This window comes from Primulina tabacum, chromosome 4 (assembly GCF_025594145.1).
Source record: "Primulina tabacum isolate GXHZ01 chromosome 4, ASM2559414v2, whole genome shotgun sequence".
Classification (NCBI taxonomy): domain Eukaryota; kingdom Viridiplantae; phylum Streptophyta; class Magnoliopsida; order Lamiales; family Gesneriaceae; genus Primulina; species Primulina tabacum.
This window is the reverse complement of record NC_134553.1, coordinates 5,393,258-5,414,836: the sequence shown is the minus strand read 5'-3', so window position 1 is coordinate 5,414,836 and position 21,579 is coordinate 5,393,258. Positions and strand designations below refer to the sequence as shown.

Below are 21,579 nucleotides of genomic sequence, written 5' to 3'. Positions count from 1 at the left end.
GAAAATAACTAACTTCTATCGACACTGATTGAATAATTATTAAATTGAATAGCAATTTTTTTGAAATTTTTTTTATAGATGAATTGTAATTAGAATTATTATAATATACTTATATATATATATATATATATATATTTGATTACGAGATTTTGATAAATAAATTAAATTTGAGCTCAAAAATGAAAAATAACCCAGTCATCTCAGTAAATGAACCCAGCTCATCAAACAATAGATTAAATAGCCAATGTCCAAAACCTTCGGTTCATCGTTGAGAGGTGTAATACACCTAAACTAGACCATCATAGAGGCCCTCAAAAATACTAAAAATAGCCTAAAAATTACATGCTATTTTCAGATACAAAAAATATCAGAAGGGAAATCCTTTACTAGAGTTCTTCTTCGAGGACTCCGCTAATCTTCTCACACATTTAGCATTGTTGTAAAATGTAGAGAGTTCATTGGCTACGTCACCAGAGTGACGAGTAATAAATGCGGAGACGAAACGCTTATCAGACATCCTCAATGCTCGTAGCATTGCAGGCCCCTTGATTCCAGGTTCAACTCCCATATCCTCTATTTTACAAGCTAATAGATAACGTGGCTTTAATACATTCTCCAGATTGAAGTATAGAAGGAATGGGTTGCCTAGTACCAAATTGGCTGATTGTTTCATGGTGCCTAGTATAAAAGTCATGTTTCTCTGAACTTTGTCAATGGACAGCGTCAACAAGAGTGGAGAACGTCCTATGAGACCAAAAATCTCATCCTCTGAAAACCCATATTTCTCAAAGTTTACCACCTTTTCACGAATGGTAGCAATGCGGGATATGGCAAAGAGGGAAACCACATGCTTGTACATTCTAGATTCCTTTGATACCCCAGTTTTACGGATGTAATCCATCTTCTCATCATTTAGATTAGTCCGAGGGATTACGGTGGGACGCGACAGAAGCACCGCAATCAAGTCCCTATTGCTAACACCCAGTGATTCATAAATGGCAATGACCGGCTTGATTTTGTTGTGGAAGTCGTAGGTAAGTAAAGAAGGATTCCGCACAATAGCCTTGGCCAGGACCTGCCTAGAGCCGAAGAAGGCCTCAAAATATTCAAGGCGTTCATTTAAAAATAAGTTGATTCTGCAGTTGAGAAAGCGAGGACGGCAATGAATCATTTTGACGAGGTCAGATGATGTGATACCGAGCTTAGATAATATTTCAAGCTTAGACTGAAGTATTTTGGGATCTGTTTTACGTAAAGACGGACGCCGTGAAAAAATCTTGGATATATCATTCTCACCACAACCCCATTCTCCCAATATGTCAGCAGAGTCTTTTATTTTGACACAGCTACCTGCCAATTCCACGTCTTCACTTAAAGCTTCAGTTGAATCTAAAGATGAGGTCGAGAATAGACAATGATTTATCTTGTATCGATATGTGTTGAAAGGGGATAATGTAACATTCCGGAAAATGTCAGCATCAATCTTTCCAAGTTGATTAAGACCCTAGAAACACAAAAAACTCTATATTTTCAGCTCTCAATTCAATAAGGCGAGTCAGCACCAAAGCAACATGAAATTCTGGATAAATAACAATCGAAATGTAAAACTAAAGGAAATACAAAATTCAAGGTATCAACAAACCCATAGCTCCTATCAAGTATCTAGATTTCAAAATATTTAACCCTTACTTTCTTTGAATGACTGGCACCAACAAAGGGTCAGCAAAAATGCTGGTACATGTTTGGTTATGTTTCTGGTAATTCCAGTAAAACATTTTCCAGAAATAAATTTCTACAAATTGAATTTGGGAATATGGTGTATTGTGTCTGGAGAAGGCATTTCTACAGTAGATGTCAACTATAGTATAAATTATTTGGTTTTTTCAAATATTAAGTCGTTATTTTAAAATTTGAAAATATAATTTATTTTGTCAGTATTTAATATATGATTAAATTATTTTTGAGAATGATGAAAAGTTGAATTAGGAATACCAATTGCTTAATAGAATGTGAAAAAGGATGAATTTGTGTTCAAGGGATAAAATTGAAGATAATGTAAATATGTATGATGTCGTTTTTGTGAATTAAAAATATTTCGCATAAAGATAAGGTAGCAATGCTCAAAGGATTTCACAGCACAAAGTGCAAAAATAAGGTAGATGAGATCCTGAGTAAAATAACCAGTTTAGGCAATATTATTTTGGTTAAATATTCAGTTCTTTGATCAAGGTAAAAAATCATCAGTTACTTGCTCTATGAAATAGGGAAAAGAAAGATTCGAACAAGCTTGATGTAGCAAGCACCAAATAATTTCTTGAATAAGAGATAATTCCCAAAGTGGCATCATAAGTTCTTTTTATTTTTCTTGAATAAGAAAACAGTAAAAGATCAAATCACAAAGATAACAGAAAACTAACATCATCCACTCACCCATGGATGGAACCCACCCCCTCAAGTCTGCACTGCTCCTATATTTTTTAGAATCAGAACAATAAATAAAAAAGAAAATGATAATGATAATTTACCCCATATCTCCTATATCTATTAATCTAAATCTCTAATCTCTTTTTTTCTCTCCAAGCTGGTATCTTTAATTAATTTCTTTCAATCTTTAAGTTGCTAATCTTTTTAAAAAAAATCAATATCTAACCTCACCACTTATTGAGGAGATTAATCCTATGAAAAAATATTTAATTGCCAATATATATTGGGTAAGAGATTGCTAAACTTTCCTTATTGACTCAATTATGTATGAGTTTGAAAAATGATACATATATGTTTACTACTATATTTTATTTTTATGTTTTAAAAATTATTTTCGCTGGCTACATCCCTGCACTCGCCCAACAAATTTGGTCACTCAACTCCACTAACATGATATAATAAAAAAGACAAGAACAACGAAATATCTAACCTAATAAAGAAAAGACCCATAACCACCAAAAAAGAAAAGACTTATAAAAGAACGTAGAGGGATGGGGACTTACAGCATGGAGAGAATGGGTACCGTTGTTGCAACAGTGTTGACGAAAAAGAGCAGCACCCATTTGCAGAAGCTGTGACAATACCATTTATTTATCAAAACAAGAATGAAAAAATTGAAGTATCATACTTCAAGGACATCAGCGATAAAGCAAGTAGTGATCCTGCTTCACTTCACATCAATTCGTTTAAGGGCACATAATATATCTTAACGTCCATTTTGCCAAGCCTAACTCTGCCTGCATGTATGAGTGCATTTCAGTTCACACGAGTCGAGGTTTTTTTTTTCCAGATATAGACTCAATTTAACTAAATTGGATCCAATATAAGAGGTGAACTAACAGTCCAACTATGTGGTTGAAAGTAAGTCAGAGGTTGATAAGGAGAAACAATGTCAAGAGTGAGGAGCTACCAAGTCTGTTATTTTAAGTGATGCACAAGACAGAGAAAGATACATAAAAATTGTGTATTTAAAATAAAAAGAAAATTTTATATAATTAGGACAGATCCAAGAAAACAAGCAAAGCTCAAGCTTCAACTTTAAAACATTAGGAAGAAAATACAAAATCCAAGGAAACAACGGTAGCAGCTCCTATCAAGTACTTAGATTTCCAAGGCTAGACCTCCAGTTCTTTGAATAACTAGTATCAGCAAAAGGCAACATAAAAGAAAAATGGTTTCACATAACAAAAAACAAGGTAGTCAGGGGCAACACAATCAGTATACAAATACGTAGTCAGATCAAAGGCTTTAATGGTTGGATTCTTTTTTGGGTACATATTTGTGTTATCTGAACAAGGGAAAAACCTCAAATTTCTTTGAAGCTTTGCCATCTCGCTTTCCTTTAAGGAAATATGCAAAGAATGTATCAATAAATTACAAATATAGTAATACTTTTCACCACACCAGTCTTCATCTTGTTGCATGAATGATTTCACATTTAATCTCATGAGGTAAATTCAATGATGTAAAGAAAATCCGCTGTGGCATTATTATGTGAAAATTATATGAAAGTTCTTGTCTCACAGTCACACCAAGAAGAGGCAGTCGCTCATTTCACATTGGTACCAGCATTATTTCATTGAAATACGATAAATATGACAATGAAATGTTATTGTTTCGACGACCGCAAGTACAAAGCTAGGCTTAGACAGTGGGTATTTTTGGTTTGCGTTATCAGAGGGTGATAGCGTACTAATCCATTCTGATCCAGTGTTTGGTTCATCAAATCTCGTCTTGTGATGAATCTTCAGGCATTTCAATCTCTCTTCAGCAATCTTATAATAAATACTGACTTCCAGAGCCATATTTTGAACTTAAATCCATCCATTGAGTAAGGAGTGGAAAATGGGGATTGAAAAACAATTGGACTTAATAACTATTAAATTGTAATGATAAAATAATACTAGGTTAAATGAACCAAAAAATATATAATATACCCACATCTTTTCCAGAAAAAAAGTTGGACAGAGAAGGAAATAGAGGATAGCGTGGAGGACTTTTATTTTATGCATTTATCGCAAAAATGAATACCAAATGCTGTAGAGCACTATATAATTACACCACCCAGATGACTATACTTGTCAATTAGAAATATGCGCAGAGATTCGTAACGATTTTGCTGCACAAAACAGGATCACATTTGATTGTTAAGCTATCACTCCTAACCACGCAAACCAAACCTTTCTTGTTTTTTAATCATCCCACCATCCCAAAATCCAAGTCCGTGTAGCTGGGCCGTTTCAATCCAGGCCTACAAGATAATTACCAATAAAAATAACAATCAACACAAATCAATAAGAATCTACAGATGCAACACAAAGTAGAATGATATGCTTTCGCATTAGCACAAAATTCAGTGATTATGAACATAACAAAAATAAATGGAAAAGGAGAAATTCTTTTCGCGGTATTCACAAATGTTAACAGGCACAACACAGTTAGACCGAAAAGTTCACAGAAATACTACGATACTTGCAACAACAGAGTTTGGAATCAGACTGACGTGCAAAAAAATTGTTCAGCAAAGCAACAGATTAACTGAGCCTCTGAAACTTAATCGAATTGAATTCACATCATTTCCTAACTCAGTTGTTCGTCCACGCTACTTGAAGCTTGAAAATCGATTATTGTACAACAGCTGAAAATAAATAAACCTCGGTGAAGAAATTGAAAGCTTGCGGGTTCCTCATCTTGCGGATTCAGCGCTCGCGTTCAGTGAAGAAGCTCATTGCGGCTGAAACCTAACCCTAGAATTGAAAATTTCTGCCTTTTTTTACTGTGTATATATTTATATTAATGTCGTTTTTTAAAAAAATATTTGCATTAAACCTTAACTAAATGATAAGGTTATTGTTATTATTTTTGTTGTTAGTATCAAAATATCCAAACTTAAAAAATTAATGCATCCAAAAAAATGAAATTTCTCTCTCAAAGCTCAAGTACATTAGTATTTTAAATTAACATTGTTCAATCAAAATCTAATATTTTTTGTATTAAAAAATTTTAAAATTGTATTTGGATGGTTAAATTTCAAATGATTTTTTTAGTTTTAGATGAGCAAGATTATACACTTTAAATCTATCGATGCATTTTCATGTCAACGATGATGATTTTTAGTTCACCAAATAATAAAGACATTTTAAATATATTCTACTTTATATAACTATGTATAGATAAATATAATATGAAATTAATATTTCATTTATTGTTTCGCTGTTAACAATAAAGATATGATAGAAATTTATGAATTTAATTATTAAACAACCAAAATTTATTAGCGTAATCAGCAAAAATGAGTAAAAACGAATTCACTTGAACTTACAAAAGTTCCGAAATGAACTCCCCCTATCAAATACAAACAACATTTATATACTCGAAAATATAATAATATAATCAATCAACAAAAATATAGCCACGTTGACCAAACACATGCAGAGCCGGTAAACCTTGATCACATAACCAACAATCCAAAACATCGTAAAATATCAACACAAGTACACGAGAAATCTCTCCGGCATATGTACGACTCAATAGTATAATGCATGTATATTTGAGAACACGATAAAAACAACTCTCACTTGGCGCCACTAGGAGACGCTCCACCAGACGTATAAAATACCTTTGGATAACATGCTACGGAATCACAAACAACTACATCTTAAAAAAATATCGGGCCTTAGAACGACGAACCAGTAAAATTACGACAAATATAACTGATATGAAATAAAATCAAGTAAAATGCAATAAAATACAATGTAATGCGTAAAAGATAACGGAATAATGGATATTAAACGGAGTCCAAACAAACCGCATCAACAACAATAATAGTGGTCACACACGTCAGGAACGCATCATCAAATCGTCATTCATCCATACACATAGCATCAAAGGTACAAGGGTTACCCGATCGTCCTTGTGTTGTCTTCAGGAGCGTACTGATCATATATTACTCAGTTTCAGCAATGACTCAGTACATCTCAACATCTCGTTAACAATAGCATTAAAATGAGTCGAAGCTCAAATTTCAAACGAGTTAATATGACTAGGAGAAAATATCTCAAATATTATTTCCAAAAATAAAACATATTTCTATTTTATTTTAAATAATAGGGATCAATTTTCAACTCAATATATTAAAAATCAACATAAATGTGTGAATCCAACCACATAATCTACATAAACAAACAAGATACCACACAACTAATTGCAAAATACTAAATTTCATCACATGCCATTATAGACGTCTAATGAAAATTGTTGATGTATACATCAACTTAACATTTAATTTATTGCACATGAAATCTTAAAGACTTTATGAAAAATCCAAATATGTGGCAAAAATCATTCTCATAAAATTCACATCCTTTTTTCTCAAATTATTTTAACTTACTAACTTGGACGGGATGACGCCGGTTTGTCTTCTTATCTTGCCCCTGAATTCCATCTCTACCCATCATTCATCCCGATATCTGTTTTTTTTCCGAATCTAAAACTGCAGATATCAAAAATATTAATTGTTCAAAACGAGAACGTTCTCCAACAAAACCTTACTATTAACTATTTTTATTAGTGCTATTATTAATATTAATAATATTTTAAAAAATTATATTATTGCTATTAATAATATCATTATTTTATTATTAATATTATTTTAGAACGGATTCAGGTATGATGATAGTAATTTCATATCCGTCTCGAATCCAAAATCGAAAAAATCAGGGATTTCCCTCCCCGTTTCAGGTTTTTTTCATGAGACTCCAAATCCGTGAGGAAAATTGTCATCTCTGTAAATAGATGGTACAAAAAGATTGCCCTTTCTAAATATATGCTCAAATACAAATTCTAATCAACTGGTAAAGATATCGACGGTCAAAGTTTCCAAATTTGCTTGAGGAAGAAAATAAGAAATAAAATGAGAAGATCGGGAAGAGGGTTGGGATGAAAGGTTCTATTTCTGAAAATATATATGTGTACACAATTGACAGGATTTTGATTTATTTCAACTCTCTTGTTTATTTAATTATATTCATTAATACATATTTTTAGCATAAATTTATTTATTTAACATAATTATTTTAATTTAACATTTTAAAATAAATCTTATTAAATATTGATCAATAATTAAAAATCGAGGTGTGACAACAAAAATTTCCGATGAAACTTCAATTTTATGATATTTTTTTTCATCAGTATTTGAGTTACTGCTGCTGCTGCCATCAGAATCACAATATACCATAACTTGAAATAGAGTGAGTTTGGCTATTAATAAATAGAAATCGCCAACCTAATGTTGGAACAAGTTTAATTGTGCTCCTTCCCACTGTGGACTACAAGGCAAAGAGCAGACCACTTCTGATTCGGAATTCAAATCCAGGCTTCCAATAGCCTATAACTAACTATATACAGCTATTTCTACCGACAAAACAAACTCTTCAACCACTTGCAACTATGATTACGGTGCCAAGCAAGGAAAATCATTTACGTGGAAGTTGGAGCGGTCAGAATTTTCACATCTTGATTACAACCAAGTTGGTCTTTGTTTCCATCATCAACATTGTCGTGTTTGTCAGCAAGAGAATTTTCTTGAACACACTTCATTTCTGCATCTGTTAAGTCATAATCCACAGTGTCCTCTTCGAGTTCATGGGCATGGCCCATGCAAGTTTCCTTATCTTCTGCTAATTCAAGAACTTGCTGCTGCTCATCATTGGCATAACCATCTTTTAAAGGGACATTTGTCAGCGTCATGCCTGACAAATCAGGAATTTCCTCAAAAACAGCACAGAGTTTGTGACTTGTGACAAGTTTCTGACAGGAAATAGTAGAATTATGGGATTTCCTTTCCTTGGAAAAAGCTGAAGATTTTGAGACCTTAGTGTCTACGCTAGCTGCAGATATGACGCCCAGAACATTAGGATTTGGCTTGATATCCACCCACCGTCCGCCAACCCAATCTCTTGAAACTCTAAGGTTCTTTAACTCGATATTCAAATGCAAGTTTTCACCTGACATCATATTCAGTTTCCTTAGAAATACATAAGCCGTTGAAAAATAAAACTCTGGAATTGACAGCAACAGGGTACAAACCTGGAAGATAAACTCGGTAACCACCGTTTATTGAGTCACTGGCATCGGAAACAACCCCTTCCCACCAACCATCACTCCGCCATGCATCAATTGGATCTCCAACCTCAAAGGTTTGGCTACCTTTATTGCAAGTATAGAAGGGTCTAATAGTTAGGCGATCAGGATGTCTCATTCCCAGTGTATCAGCTTTGGCCACTCTATGCGTTGGAATCCATTCCTGCAATTAGAAAGAAATGGTACGGTGTTCCTGTGTTGAGGAGTGACTACACAAATGAAATAACTGACGATGGCGCATTAAATTACAACGAGCTGCGAGAAAATAATAATCAAAATTTACAACAAATGCTTATGAAATGGTGCATCAAACATATAGAATACATCTCCTCTGTTATTGAGAATGTCACGGCAGCAATCATTAGTTTATTTGCATCCAAAAAAATAAAAATGGTTTCAAAGTGAATGCTTCGACACGAGCTTTGCTAATGAATACCTCAAGATTGGAGCAACTATCTTCATCCTTAACATCATCGTATTGAATTTTCATCTGTTTCCTGGAGATCTCCAAGACTGAACACCTGAACCAACAGCCTCGAATACCACTGTCTTGGCAAAGAAACTCGATCTTTTCATTTGGCCTAAAAACTGGAGTACACGGAAGTTGGTCTTCAACATGCTTGAGGAAACTTTGCTCCTTGCTCAATACATCATACTTATATGATAGATCATATGCAGTCTTTTGATTCTCTCCGCAACTTCTATTCCTTTTAGCTCCCACTTTTACATCATCCTCAGAGCTATATTCTTCCTCAAAAAAATCAGGGCCAAAACACGAGAAAATCGATTGATCAAAATATCCACGCAAGTTACTCAATTTGAAAGGCTTTACTCTGTTACTCTTGAATTGTCTGAAGCAAAAATGCATTTTTCTCAATATGTCGCCAGGGAAAACTGCAAGGCATTTCTCATAGTGTTCACGAGTTAAGACTACGGCAAGACCATCAACACATTCTGCGCTGATGACTTGTACGTAAGGAGTGATGAAGACTTCTTTAGGATGAGGATTCTGTAAAGAAACAACTCCGCGGACTTCTTTATTGTGGTGAAACCATCTCACTTTAACCTTTTTCTGGCATTTTCTATCTTCATACATATCTTCCAAATATGCAATATAGCGGCTCTCTTTTTCAGCCATCACAAAGACAAATGATTGTACCTAACGTAGAATCCATGAGAAAGAGTTGCGAGTTCAGCAAGTTAATTGCAGATAATTCAAAAACAACCTTGCTGGTACTAGGACTAAGCGTTCGGAAGGAAATGGTGAAATTCTTAAGCATGCTAGAATTTTACATCAGCCATGGTCAAAAAGACACAACCAGCTTAAAAGAGATTGTCATATCATAGAAATTTATCAATTGATTCAGGTTTTGATTTGTTTTACTCGAACGGCTAGACTCGTACATAAAAAGGAGTTAAAGCATTCATTTTATTATATACGTTTTAAATTCTCTTTTGTAGTTGTTTGACTATTTGATGTTGTACCTTACGTAGACTATTTGAAAAAATACTCATTCTAGGTGTGCTTGAGTTTTCAATATGAAGTTGAATTGCTGAGAATATGAAAATTATATTTGTTTATTCTTAAAAAATGACTAGTACAGCATACTGTGTTTAACATAAAAAAATCATACTATGAATCTTATATCTCATTTAATTTTGTAGGATATCGATAAAAAACTAAATATCTTAAAAAGAAAATGCTTTACATATATGTAGTATATAAATATTACGATACACGCACATGTTGCATGTGCTCCAGCTTCTAGTTAGTAAAAATAGTATGATATTAACAATAACAATCATCTTGATAATAAACACAGTATTCAATTAGGAAACTCAACAGAATCTTCTTACATTTGGTAATTTAGTAGACTTACCGCAATTGAAGTTTCATTCCTCTTAAATGCTGGGTAGTGTGTCAATTGTTTACCGCATGTCCATGCTAAACCCAACCACTTAATATCTAATTGATGACCTTGCAAGTTCCTTCGTAAATGGCACTAATGTACAAGTTTGATGGCATGTAAAGTACAAATTTCAGATGAACATGTCAACATAAAACAAATAGCAAGACCAGAATACTTCGCAAAAAAAATAGAACACGTACATTATGAGAAGTAATCTGGTTTAGCTGCACACTGACGTCGGAGATAGGATCATCTTTGGGTGACACTACAATCAAAAGGTTACAATATGTTAACCTAAATAATTATTGATGGACTCCAACTCCTAATCAGATCAAATGTCAATTATGTCCTAGCACCGTCAACCTAGCTGATTTTTGGCTATTAAAATATGTACACTCCACCAAAATTTTACTAGAATCCTATATCATCCAGGAAAATTATCATAAAGCATTTCTATGAATAAATTTCAAAAACATGTATTTCATTTACAGAGACTTGATTACCTAGAGATCATCACACTGGACAAAACAAGTACTGCTAGTCTACTACTAGCACAGTCAGCATGTACCCCTTACAGGGGAAAAAGAAAGGGGAAAACATACTGGCATAATCTTCTGGCCAATGCTGCTTCGACAACATAGAAGTAAGCCAATTCACAACCTCTCTTCTCGATCTCCATCTGAAACCGGCATGGACTGAGTTTTCGGCCCTGTGAACACTCAAGAACTCTTCTGATACAACATAAAACATGTGCCTAACACTCCTCTCAGTGCCCACAACGGCAAGAATTGATTCCCCTGAATTATCCTTCAAAAAATAGTGTACCACACGGTTTCCCCTCTCTTTTGACACATATAGCTCTTTCCACTCCACAAAATAGTTTTCATGTGCAGCCATAATGTACAATTAGAATGTCTATTAGCGAAACTGGGATAAAGACTTAAAGCAGCAGTCTTAATATGAAGGAAAACCAATTAAAGCTAAAAGCAACCTCAAAAAATCCGGGGAAGAGTTATCTAAACAGCTGTTGAACAAGATGTGAAGAACCTTCAGCTAGACTAGGCTTAAAAGGATATAAATCACAAAGGAAAACCATAAACGTAAAAGTTAGAGGTACCCCAGGAAGAGGTACCTTGCCACCCGACGAGAGGAGCAAATTATCCTAACAGCCTCAAGTCTGAACAAATTCAATACAAAATCTTGAAATTTTGAACCTTAATTTTGACAAAACCTAAACTCCTCCAAGACCCCAAAAAAGTCTAACAACGCAGTAAGACAGTCCTAGTCACACCCGAGGAAAAACTCACCAAAAGATCTGGCAAATAATAACAAACCCGTGTTAGCGGACAAGATTAACGGCTCAAAAGTGAAAGGCAGCGACTTTGCAAGGCTTTCTCCCTAGTAGTAGACGAATCGTTACGAAAATCAAAATGGGCAAACATGGTGAGAGCAGAAACTTCAATACAAAGAACAAAAGCGGGTTTTGAGCAGAATTTCAAGTCAAGAAAACCCCGCTATGAAACTCGCCAAGAGTCGAAATTATTCTTCATTTCTTGGTACTTCTACCCAAGTAGGTAAGCCGAACTCAAACTAGAGAGGACTAGTCGTGAAAGTATATCGATTCTGAAAAAAAACAGTAAAAAAAATCTCTCGAGAATTCATTCTCCGAAGGAGGAGGAGAGAGGCGACTGGGAGAGAGAATATAAGAGTAGGGAAAATGGAACAAGCGAAAATTAGGTTGTGGGCCTGTGGCCAATCTGACTTTAACAAGAAATGCATCGACGGCTGGTAGATTATCACGTTTTTCTTTTCAATATTTTATTTCTAATAATTCATTTGGGATTTTTTCAAACAGAAATTAAAAATTGCTTGATTAGTCCAACTGTACAGGTTGTGTTTGGCTAGTCTGAGAAATCTACGGATTACATATTATTGAAATTAGTTGTTCTTAAAAAAACATTTTTCACACAAAGAATTTAAAGATGGTGTTAAGTTTTATTATTTGAGAGAATGACAAGTTAATCTTCTATATTAGAAAATACTATAATCTAATATGAAATTAATTATTATGCTAAATTGTATAGATTTTTAAAATGAAAAAATATGATATAAATCGTACAGTTAAGAAACAAATTTTTTCACATATCACTGAAAAATTTCTTTAAATACAACATTTGCCGTTGAATTTTTTTTGCTACTATCACTGTCACATATCAAATTTTGTAGACATTTAAGATTTGTAACTCTAGATACAACGACATACAAATGACCATGACTAAAAACTGGCTTTTTCAAAGAAGTTCTACATGAGATAAAGATTAGCCCTGACTTTTGTTCATTGTCATTGCATATGATATAATCAAAGAAAATTGTCTTCGTTGGAAATTTAAACGGAGGTCTTGGATCAGAAGGAGTCAATGACAATTTTGGAATAATAACTTTATGACCCTCATTAGTTCAACTTATAATCTTTCCTTTCAAAACATAATTTCCAATTCTGTCAAAATCAACCTAGCAATTGCACAGTCCAAGAAAATGATCTATGTTCCGCAGCAACATAACCGGAGTTCTTACCTTCGAGTTTAACTCGTGATTTGGTACTTCAGAACACGTGATTGAGTTTAAGAACTCAGGACGTATGCACATCGTATAATAAATCAATATTTTTATCTAAATGACACATTGTGTCAAGACTTAGATACAATCTTTCCTCTGAATGGTTCATAGAAATCATGTATTCATTTACTGACTGAACGACATCAAGAGTCGGGGACAGTATAGCTCTTTACTGGAAATATGTTGCATCACCGACAATATTTCCAAACAACGGATATGTGCTCTCAACAACTGTTGCAATATGATCATTGTAATATTTCAGCAAAAGTTCATCACGAATATCAATTGTTGCATAACCATAATTTGCTTCTCCAATTGTTCCATCCCCTAAATTAGCAATCCAATTTGGAACTTTTTTCATTTGAGCATATTATTGATCAGAACCCAAATTCCGCAGTCTCATGTTTTTCGTCAATCTCAAAAATTGCAATGTCTCCAAAAGTACGATGAATTAATAGTCACAAGAACAATATCATGTCTACTACCTATTGGAATAACATGCAATATTTGTCAAAAATCACCGCTGAAAACAACTATTTTTCCTCCAGAAGGCATACGAAGGCTTGAATGATTGACAAATCTCATTATATCTTTCATGCTTTTATCCAGAGCTTCAAAACAAAACTTGTGCGTCATTGGAGCCTCATCCCAAATGATAAGTTTAGATTTTACTGTAAGTTCGGCAAAAGGATTTCCTTGCTTGATATTGCATGTTGGATTCATCAGTAGGATTAAATGGAATTGAAAAGTGAGAATGAGCAGTTCTTCCACCTGGGAGTAGAAGAGATGCCATACCACTGGATGCCACATTCAAAACAATTTATCCATTTGATCTCAAGCATGCTGACGGAGCTTTCTAAATAAATGTTTTTCCAGTACCTCCATATCCACATACAAAGAAAAACCCTACCGTATTCGAATCAATAACAGTCATAATCCTATTATATACTCAGCGTTGTTGATCGTTCAAATTATTTAGGAGATTACGATATTCTTTGAACAGAGCTCTTCTATCAAACCACATCTAATCAAATAAGGCATCCCAAGAGACAAAAATTATACAACAGGGTGCTTTTGACAGATTATATTATGCATCAACTCTTTCAAATTATGAAAATCTCAAATTGCATGCATTGAGTGTCAAACATTTCTGATTATTGAGGGTAATTTAATGTCTATTTAAAAATCTTTTGATTATCTCTCTTTTAATTTTCCTGGGCCTCTTATTTGAATTTTAATAATACAATTCAAAAGATACAATATACATATGATTTTGGAAGAAAACTACTATGCATTAACTCTTTCAAATTAAGGTAATCTCGAAATAAAATACATTTGAGATCAAACATTTATGATTACTAATGATAATTTAATGTTCATTGAAAAATCTTGTTTAATTGATAACTTTTAATACTCAACCAATTTTTTAAGAAAAATTAAATAAACTATATTTCTTTTTTTAGCAACTATTATATGTATATAGATTGATGATGATAAAATTCACAACATTAGATAAACCTTGATGCATATTGTTGTCATAAGTAGTTGTGTGTTTAGTAAGTTGATTTTGTGAGGGCGTGAGACGTGGCACTTACAATTGGACTGTAATTTTATTTTAGCGTGTTAATTTTCAAGGTAACAAAAATTTTGTCCAAGAAAATGAATGATGATTCTATCGTCACACTTTAAATAATCAAAAGTAATTTATGCGGGATATTGACGGTTTCCAAATATTATAAATCTATATACAATAATTGATAAGATATTAATTGATTATTCATATTTATTTTATTCAATGGTTGACTAAATTTTACAAAAGATAAACTAGTATCATACATCATTAACTTAGATATTTATATTGATTTATTGTCTTTGTATTGAATATCATTCACCACCGGCCATCAGTGAACCAAACGGTGGCTTAACAGTGTAAATTTACTTGTTCTCACATTATAGGCAGCATTAATGTTCATATGCAAAATAACTGTTGGGGTATGTAAATGGTCAGAGAGATGACCTGAGCAAAGGAATGGATTAAAGATCAGCCGGCGGCTGTAGTAAACTGGTAAATGACAACTTAATGGTGGCAGATCTTCTCAAACTCCGACTCGTGACAATGGGGATCAAGCCATTCAACGGGAGAAACCACCTTGGATGAAATTATGGGAATTTTCTCACCACCAACAAGCTCCCTTAAATTATCCACCTTATTCTCGCGCCCGCTTCCAGTGCAACGTCTATCGGCCTCCTTGAGTTTCAGCTTAAGCCTTTGCTTGCGGCCAGATGAATCATGAACTTGTTCTTTCGATTGTGTTGGAGGCGCTCCGTGGTCTCCAAGGTGTATATCCTCCTCTTTTCTCGTCTGTTAAACCATTTCAAACATTATGTGTGATCCATTTCAACCATAAGAAACTAACAGTTTCCGAGTGTCTCAGGAACCCCAAAAAGAAAAGATAATTTATTCTAAGATTAACTAAAAGCTCCGGCATTACCTCAGCTACAGATAGTTTAGAGTTGTCAGCTTCAGGGGAATTGGTTTTATTTTCGTCCGCATCTTCGATTTCCAAGCTTGGTATCACAAATCCATCAGCGTCTTCAACAAAACATTAAAGAATCAAATACTCAGCATAGATTGTATCTAATATCATGGAACTTCGTATAGATTAACAGCCTGGTTTGAACAGTGCTTAGACAGAAAAACTTAAAGCACAGCAGTGCTTGCATGGCATCATCAAACCTTATCACCTTTGAAATGCTTTAAGAATCAGATTCGAACTAATCCACGACACATATTTACTATGGCATATAAATATAAAATCACAATGTACCATTCATTTGAAGCACTGGTTTTTGTGTCTACTCCCAGGAGGGTACTGGGAAGACATTCAATATGCTGGTACAAAACATATCTTTGCGGATCAACATAGGAGGGTACAAGCTTATAGCAAGACCAGCTCAGTCGAGGGTCCGGCAAAATGAAGCAACAGTTAAACCATCTTAATAGACTCAACTATCTTCTCAAACTTTGTCATCGCCAGCGATCAACATCCAAGTTGGCTCAACAAAACACCATAAAGTAACTATAAAACTTAAAGTAGCATATTTTTGTCTATTACAAATTCATTTTGTGTGTGTGTGTGTGTGTGATGTTGCGGGTTTCTATTTCATTATAATGCTATCGTTATTCAAAGCCTATAAATTTCAATCTCCTCCAAGTAATAGAACATTCTTCATTAGCTGCAAATAAAGGTGAAAAAGGAAAAACAATTCATCGACCAAAAAAGAATAAACAAAAAAGCTGGTCATAGACTTCAATTGGCCACACTAAGCCCCGTGATTGAAATTCCACTCACAATGTAACTGTTCCAATTTTCAATTCGCGGCTCAAAATCGATTATGCCAATGGAAAAATTTAACAAATATTCGAAATAAATTAAAATACACGGAGAGTCATAAAGATAATAAGAACCGGCCTAAACAACAAAGACAGAAAAAAAGAGGGAATACCCCACTCATCTTCTTCAATGAAGGAACGAGGAATTTGCACCGGAGATAAGTCCATGAAATACAGACGATGATGGACCTGAGCCCGCCACCGATATCTCCGCCTGATTTCACCACAAGTACAACCGCCGCGTTGATTTGCCGGCAACTAGGGAAAGCTCACAGCTTCAAACAGTACAGAATCGAATCGCTCCATTGTGGAGGTAGTAATAGTAATATCCGAAATATGGATTCTTTTCTCGCGAATCGATGGCACCCATTCTTCTTGCCGGTTACTTTGAAAACACGGTGCGTGTATACAAGTTGTTGTTTTTTTTTTTACCATCATCAATTAACTAAATTAAAATTTGATAATTATGAAAATGTTAAATTGATATTAGAATGGTTAAAATAAAAAATAAAAAAATAAAAATGTGTGTTGAAATTTACGGGGGTGTATTCAATCTAAATTTTTAATGAATTTTTTAAAAGGTAGACTTTTGTGGAGTTATGGATTTTGATTGACTTTTATAGAATCTCATGGAATTGTAAAATATATTTCATAGACTTTTATAGACTTTTTTCAAGATTTTTATAGACCTTTGTAAAATTTTGTAAACTTTTATAATTGTGATTTATTTTTTTATTAATTTCTTTTAAATAATTATTGGACATGTATAACCTATTCAATTTTAAATTTTTTTTTATTTATGAAAATGTAAATGAATTAAATTTATTTAAATGTTAAATAAATTTAATTTGTGAAAAACGACAAATGAACTATCTAATTTATTGAAATCAAAATTTCAATTCTTTATGTCAATTCAACATATTAATGAACAATATTTTTTTAAGTTCATAATAAAATTTTATTAAAATGAAAAATCAAAATAATAAGTAGACTTTTACATAAAAAAAGCTAATCATTATTGACAATTTGATCAACATCGCTCCACATTCTATTTGCTATGATATCCCTCCATGCATTAGCTCTTGCTCGTTGTTGTTCTTGAGTATCAAATAACTGATCAAAGTTGTCATCTCCATAAACTTGTGCCGATGAAGACAATTGAGTTTCATTATCTAGTTCAATTTGAAATTCATCACACCGACACTCCTTTCGAAGAAAATTGTGTAATCCGGCACAAGCCAATACAAGCTCTGTTTGGGTCGTATATGGAAATGGAGGGACCATCTTGAATATTTTGAACCGTGATTTAAATATACCAAATGTCCGCTCTATAACTATGCTCCTAACTCTTCTATTCCTAACAACTGAAAAATGACGTTATCTTCCCACACTCATTGAAGCAAACAAAGAAACACTGTATAATATGTGGTAACAGGATGTAAAATAGCTTACAGTACTCCTAAATATGCCAGGAAAAGTCACTTGAAATGCATGTGAAGTACACATAATGACTATTGGGTTTTCTATATTACTTTTACGAGTAAGACATTAATAAATATTAAATACAGACTTAACATGGCATAAAAAACTGTTGGAGACAACTATGAGAAATAAGAAAAAAATTGAGACAATAAATAAATAATTCAATTATGCTATTCATATTAAAGAAATCACATAAAATAATTCATCTAAATTGTATTGAAACACATATTTAATCATGTTAAAAAATAAGGTAAAGTATTTGAACGTATAAATTAAGTATATCTTGATTAAGTGTGGGTAAATTTCTTATCACATACTATCAGTTTGTACAAGAAGCCTAAAAAATATATTCATTAATTGTATCCATGTCTTCAAAATTTTATCTTATTCCAAGCCAAGTCTTATTATCCTATTATACCGTTCAATTCTTTTCTAACTTAAACTTTAGCATTAGCCAACACCACTTCCTAATGTTTACGAAATCAATTTTTCACTTTCTAGCCACATCACAAAAATAATTAAAAACACTTAGCTGTTTACAACTTTCACATTTACCATGTACATAATTGCACTTATATCATTTCACTTTTCATCATTTAATTTTCTTCTTTTCCTCTCTATATCGAAAAAAATTATAAGATTCGATTTTATTTAGAGAAGTTCAATTAAAGGACCATCTTAATTAATTTGGGAATGACAATCAAGAAAATAGAACTCTAAAATTAGATCTTACACTGAGAAAAAACTATGGCTCTTAAATCATTTACTGTATAGCATAATAAAGAATAATATGAATGCTGAAGTACTCCTAAGTTTTTTCAATAATCATAATGATTCAAGAAAAAACACATCACATGTCGGATCATTCATCGTTTTGATGAGATGAAAGAAAATTTATGAAATACAATAATCATAATGATTCAAGAAAAAAACAACAATTCATCTATTTTTACACATAAATATTGGCAATATAATAAATTCAAGAATGACCAATCATACCTTTGAATAGAAGAAATTTTTTTGAGAGAGTGAAGAACCCTAGAGATGGCTTGAGATAGAAGAGAGATAGCGTATTTTTCAAAAAAGAAAGTCCATCAAAATCTTTGGTATAGGTGGAAGAATATTTTAGATTTTTTGCAATTGTACATAAGGCTTTAAGATTTGTACATGAATAATAAAATAGGAATCCTTGAAAATCTATGGATTTTTTGGATACCTCTTGGCTTTTGGAGAGTTTTAAAAAGTCAAGTTTGAATACCACATGACTTTTTAAAACTCTACCAAAATCCATGTTGAATACCACTAAACATATATAGAGTCATTAAAAGTTTAGATTGAATACCTCTAGATTTTAAAATTCCATAAAAGTCATTAAAAGTTTAGATTGAATACACCCCCTTTAAAACAAAAAACAAAAGTGTAATGACTAATGTTAGTATCATATAACGGTAAAATTGGAATAAAAAGTTGGTGTCTTTCTTAGGTGGTTACTATAATGTCCCGGAATTTTAATAAAATTTAATAGATTTACTAAAGTAGCCTTCAACATTAAAACAAATCGAATTTATTTTAATTAAGAGATATAAACATGACAAAAACTTGTGTGAGGCGGTGTCACATGTCGTATTTTGTGTAAACGAATATCTTATTTGAGCCATCTATGAAAAAATATTACTTTTTATGCTAAGAATATTACTTTTATTGTGAATATCAGTAGGGTTGACACGTCCCACAGATAAATATTCGTGAGACCGTCTCACAAGAAACCTACTGTTTATAGGCGATCACAATATAGTTTGAATGACTTTTTTACTAAATTCAAATCGAACCTGGTTCTGTCTCGAATATTTTTGTGACTTGCCATTTTTAGTTAAAACTCAAAGCATGATTTCGATCGGTTTAAGTGACTTTGGGAGGTTTATTTTGATTTTTTAAATAAACAAGTGGAAACTAAGATAAAATGAATTCGATTTTCCAACATAAAATTAACCAATGAATAGTAATTGTGACACGTTAATTTTTATTAAAAAGATAATTTATCAGAAAAGCATATAATTTTATCTATCTATATATATATATGTATGTATCAATAATTGGAAATACTATGATTTTATTCTTCTATAATGTTTTTCACTAAAAATATAGCCAGTAGATTTTGGCATGCATGAATAAGATGATAATTAGTGCACCGACGCACGCATTACGTGTTTGTATAATATTTTTTATAATTCATTTTATTTATATTTAAATTATGATAAAAATATAACTATAAGAAATAGTGAGGGACTACACTGTAATTTTGATATATAATTTAAAAATAAATTGAAAAATAAAAGAATAAAAAAATGACCTCAATAATAATTGAACATATAACTTAAACTCCAAGATACAACGACTATATCCGCTGAACTGCATATAACTTACATTAAAATTTTAACATTTTATTAATATTGATACTCACGGGAAATTTAGGGTCCGATCCACGCAAGCGTCACTAATCCAGACACGGGCTCCAAAATTACCCTGGGCCTGAAATCACAAAGAAGACCGTTAGGAGGGGGCCAGGAGGGTGTCCAGGCGTAGCCCCTCCGATGCTCAAGTCAGAGACTGAGGATATATGAGGGGAGCAGCTAAGGGCGCTGCTGAAAACAATATAGTGAACCAATAATCATACGCTCCAACCTGGTATTTATAGGAGAATACCTGGGCTTGTCATGGGCCATTCACCTGTGGGCCTTAATGATGGGCCGGGAATTTGGGCCGGATCTTGATGGGTTCATCCCTGGGTATCACCAGTGTGGGGACCCGGACGCTAATCATCTTCTTAATCATCTTTGGGATTTAATTATCAACTAAGATAAACAGGGTCTAAAAATTTTTCTTTTTAAAACATAAGTGCGGAACGTAGTGAAATAAAACATATATGTATATCAGTATAAAAGTACAAGTCCAGTACTACATACATTTATTCAACTAAGGTTTAACAGCTAATATCAAGTGTCCAACCCTATCTCTAATCCAAGTCCGGAATCACCACTCTAATCTCGATCTCTCATCATCATCTTGACCCTGATCCTGTCCCACCTGTTGTCATGCATACATACAAAACAAGACAACAGCCGGATAACTCCGGTGAGAATAAATCCCAGTATAAATAATGTATACATGCAGTTAACTGAATTAACATAAAAGCATGAATTATATCTTATCACATGTAGCATAATCAAACACATGTATCAATACCAGTCTGTAAATAAAACATGAATCGTAATCTACGAAACATAAATCAATACGGATCTGTAAATCAAGTTCTAATCTCGATATCTAAGACTCGAATAATCTCTCATTCTAATCTAGGGATCCCGATCTAATTTAGACTTTGGTATGCTGTATCGAATGTCTACAATAGACGTCGATCTACATCTAAGCTCATCGATACACCGTAAGTCTAGAGTCTTAGCTATTCTGTCAAAGACTCGGCGGTTCTGCCCTAGCTAGGCTGATCTGCCCTAGACTCAACTATGGCTCTGCTATAATTCAATAGACTAAACA

General features: G+C 33.2%; 3 protein-coding genes and 1 non-coding gene across 10 annotated transcripts; all 4 read right to left on the bottom strand.

Moving 5' to 3' along the window:
• Window positions 1-194: 194 nt before the first annotated feature.
• LOC142542748 (transcription termination factor MTERF15, mitochondrial) lies at window positions 195-5,261 on the bottom strand. 7 transcript variants are annotated; one of them, XM_075649565.1, is made up of 4 exons: window positions 5,139-5,261; window positions 4,563-4,735; window positions 2,988-3,056; window positions 195-1,504 (listed from the first exon to the last, which is right to left on the bottom strand). In XM_075649565.1, exons 3-4 carry the CDS (start codon window positions 3,045-3,047, stop codon window positions 368-370), a joined length of 1,197 nt encoding a protein of 398 aa, XP_075505680.1. In that variant the 5' UTR covers window positions 3,048-3,056; window positions 4,563-4,735; window positions 5,139-5,261; the 3' UTR covers window positions 195-367. The 7 variants fall into 7 exon arrangements, with proteins under 7 accessions (XP_075505680.1, XP_075505677.1, XP_075505678.1 ...); XM_075649562.1 differs by having other exon boundaries at window positions 2,988-3,221; window positions 4,665-4,735; XM_075649563.1 differs by having other exon boundaries at window positions 4,665-4,735.
• LOC142544047 (small nucleolar RNA Z122) lies at window positions 4,971-5,069 on the bottom strand. Its single transcript, XR_012820015.1, has one exon. It is a non-coding gene; the product is annotated as a small nucleolar RNA Z122 (small nucleolar RNA).
• Window positions 5,262-7,719: 2,458 nt separating the features above from the next.
• LOC142542747 (uncharacterized) lies at window positions 7,720-12,210 on the bottom strand. Its single transcript, XM_075649559.1, has 6 exons — window positions 11,138-12,210; window positions 10,736-10,800; window positions 10,506-10,628; window positions 9,062-9,784; window positions 8,572-8,788; window positions 7,720-8,489 (listed from the first exon to the last, which is right to left on the bottom strand). The coding sequence occupies exons 1-6, from the start codon at window positions 11,430-11,432 to the stop codon at window positions 7,963-7,965; spliced, it is 1,950 nt and encodes a 649-aa protein (XP_075505674.1). The 5' UTR covers window positions 11,433-12,210; the 3' UTR covers window positions 7,720-7,962.
• A 2,699-nt stretch (window positions 12,211-14,909) lies between these two features.
• LOC142542746 (uncharacterized) lies at window positions 14,910-16,912 on the bottom strand. The gene is made up of 3 exons (XM_075649557.1): window positions 16,659-16,912; window positions 15,644-15,744; window positions 14,910-15,513 (listed from the first exon to the last, which is right to left on the bottom strand). Exons 1-3 carry the CDS (start codon window positions 16,711-16,713, stop codon window positions 15,229-15,231), a joined length of 441 nt encoding a protein of 146 aa, XP_075505672.1. The 5' UTR covers window positions 16,714-16,912; the 3' UTR covers window positions 14,910-15,228.
• Window positions 16,913-21,579: the final 4,667 nt, after the last annotated feature.

Excerpts from the sequence above, each read along its gene's own strand:
- LOC142542746 (XM_075649557.1), bottom strand. The coding sequence starts at position 16,713 with ATGGACTTATCTCCGGTGCAAATTCCTCGTTCCTTCATTGAAGAAGAT. Across the intron at positions 15,745-16,658 it reads CATTGAAGAAGATGAGTGGG|ACGCTGATGGATTTGTGATA; the intron begins GTATTCCCTCTT and ends GTTTTGTTGAAG. Across the intron at positions 15,514-15,643 it reads CTAAACTATCTGTAGCTGAG|ACGAGAAAAGAGGAGGATAT; the intron begins GTAATGCCGGAG and ends ATGGTTTAACAG.
- LOC142542748 (XM_075649560.1), bottom strand. The coding sequence starts at position 5,174 with ATGAGGAACCCGCAAGCTTTCAATTTCTTCACCGAG. Across the intron at positions 3,057-5,138 it reads CTTTCAATTTCTTCACCGAG|CTTCTGCAAATGGGTGCTGC; the intron begins GTTTATTTATTT and ends GTATTGTCACAG. Across the intron at positions 1,505-2,987 it reads GTACCCATTCTCTCCATGCT|GGTCTTAATCAACTTGGAAA; the intron begins GTAAGTCCCCAT and ends TTGTGTTTCTAG.
- LOC142542747 (XM_075649559.1), bottom strand. The coding sequence starts at position 11,432 with ATGGCTGCACATGAAAACTATTTTGTGGAGTGGAAAGAGCTATATGTG. Across the intron at positions 10,801-11,137 it reads TTGGCCAGAAGATTATGCCA|TGTCACCCAAAGATGATCCT; the intron begins GTATGTTTTCCC and ends TTTTGATTGTAG. Across the intron at positions 10,629-10,735 it reads ACCAGATTACTTCTCATAAT|TGCCATTTACGAAGGAACTT; the intron begins GTACGTGTTCTA and ends CTTGTACATTAG.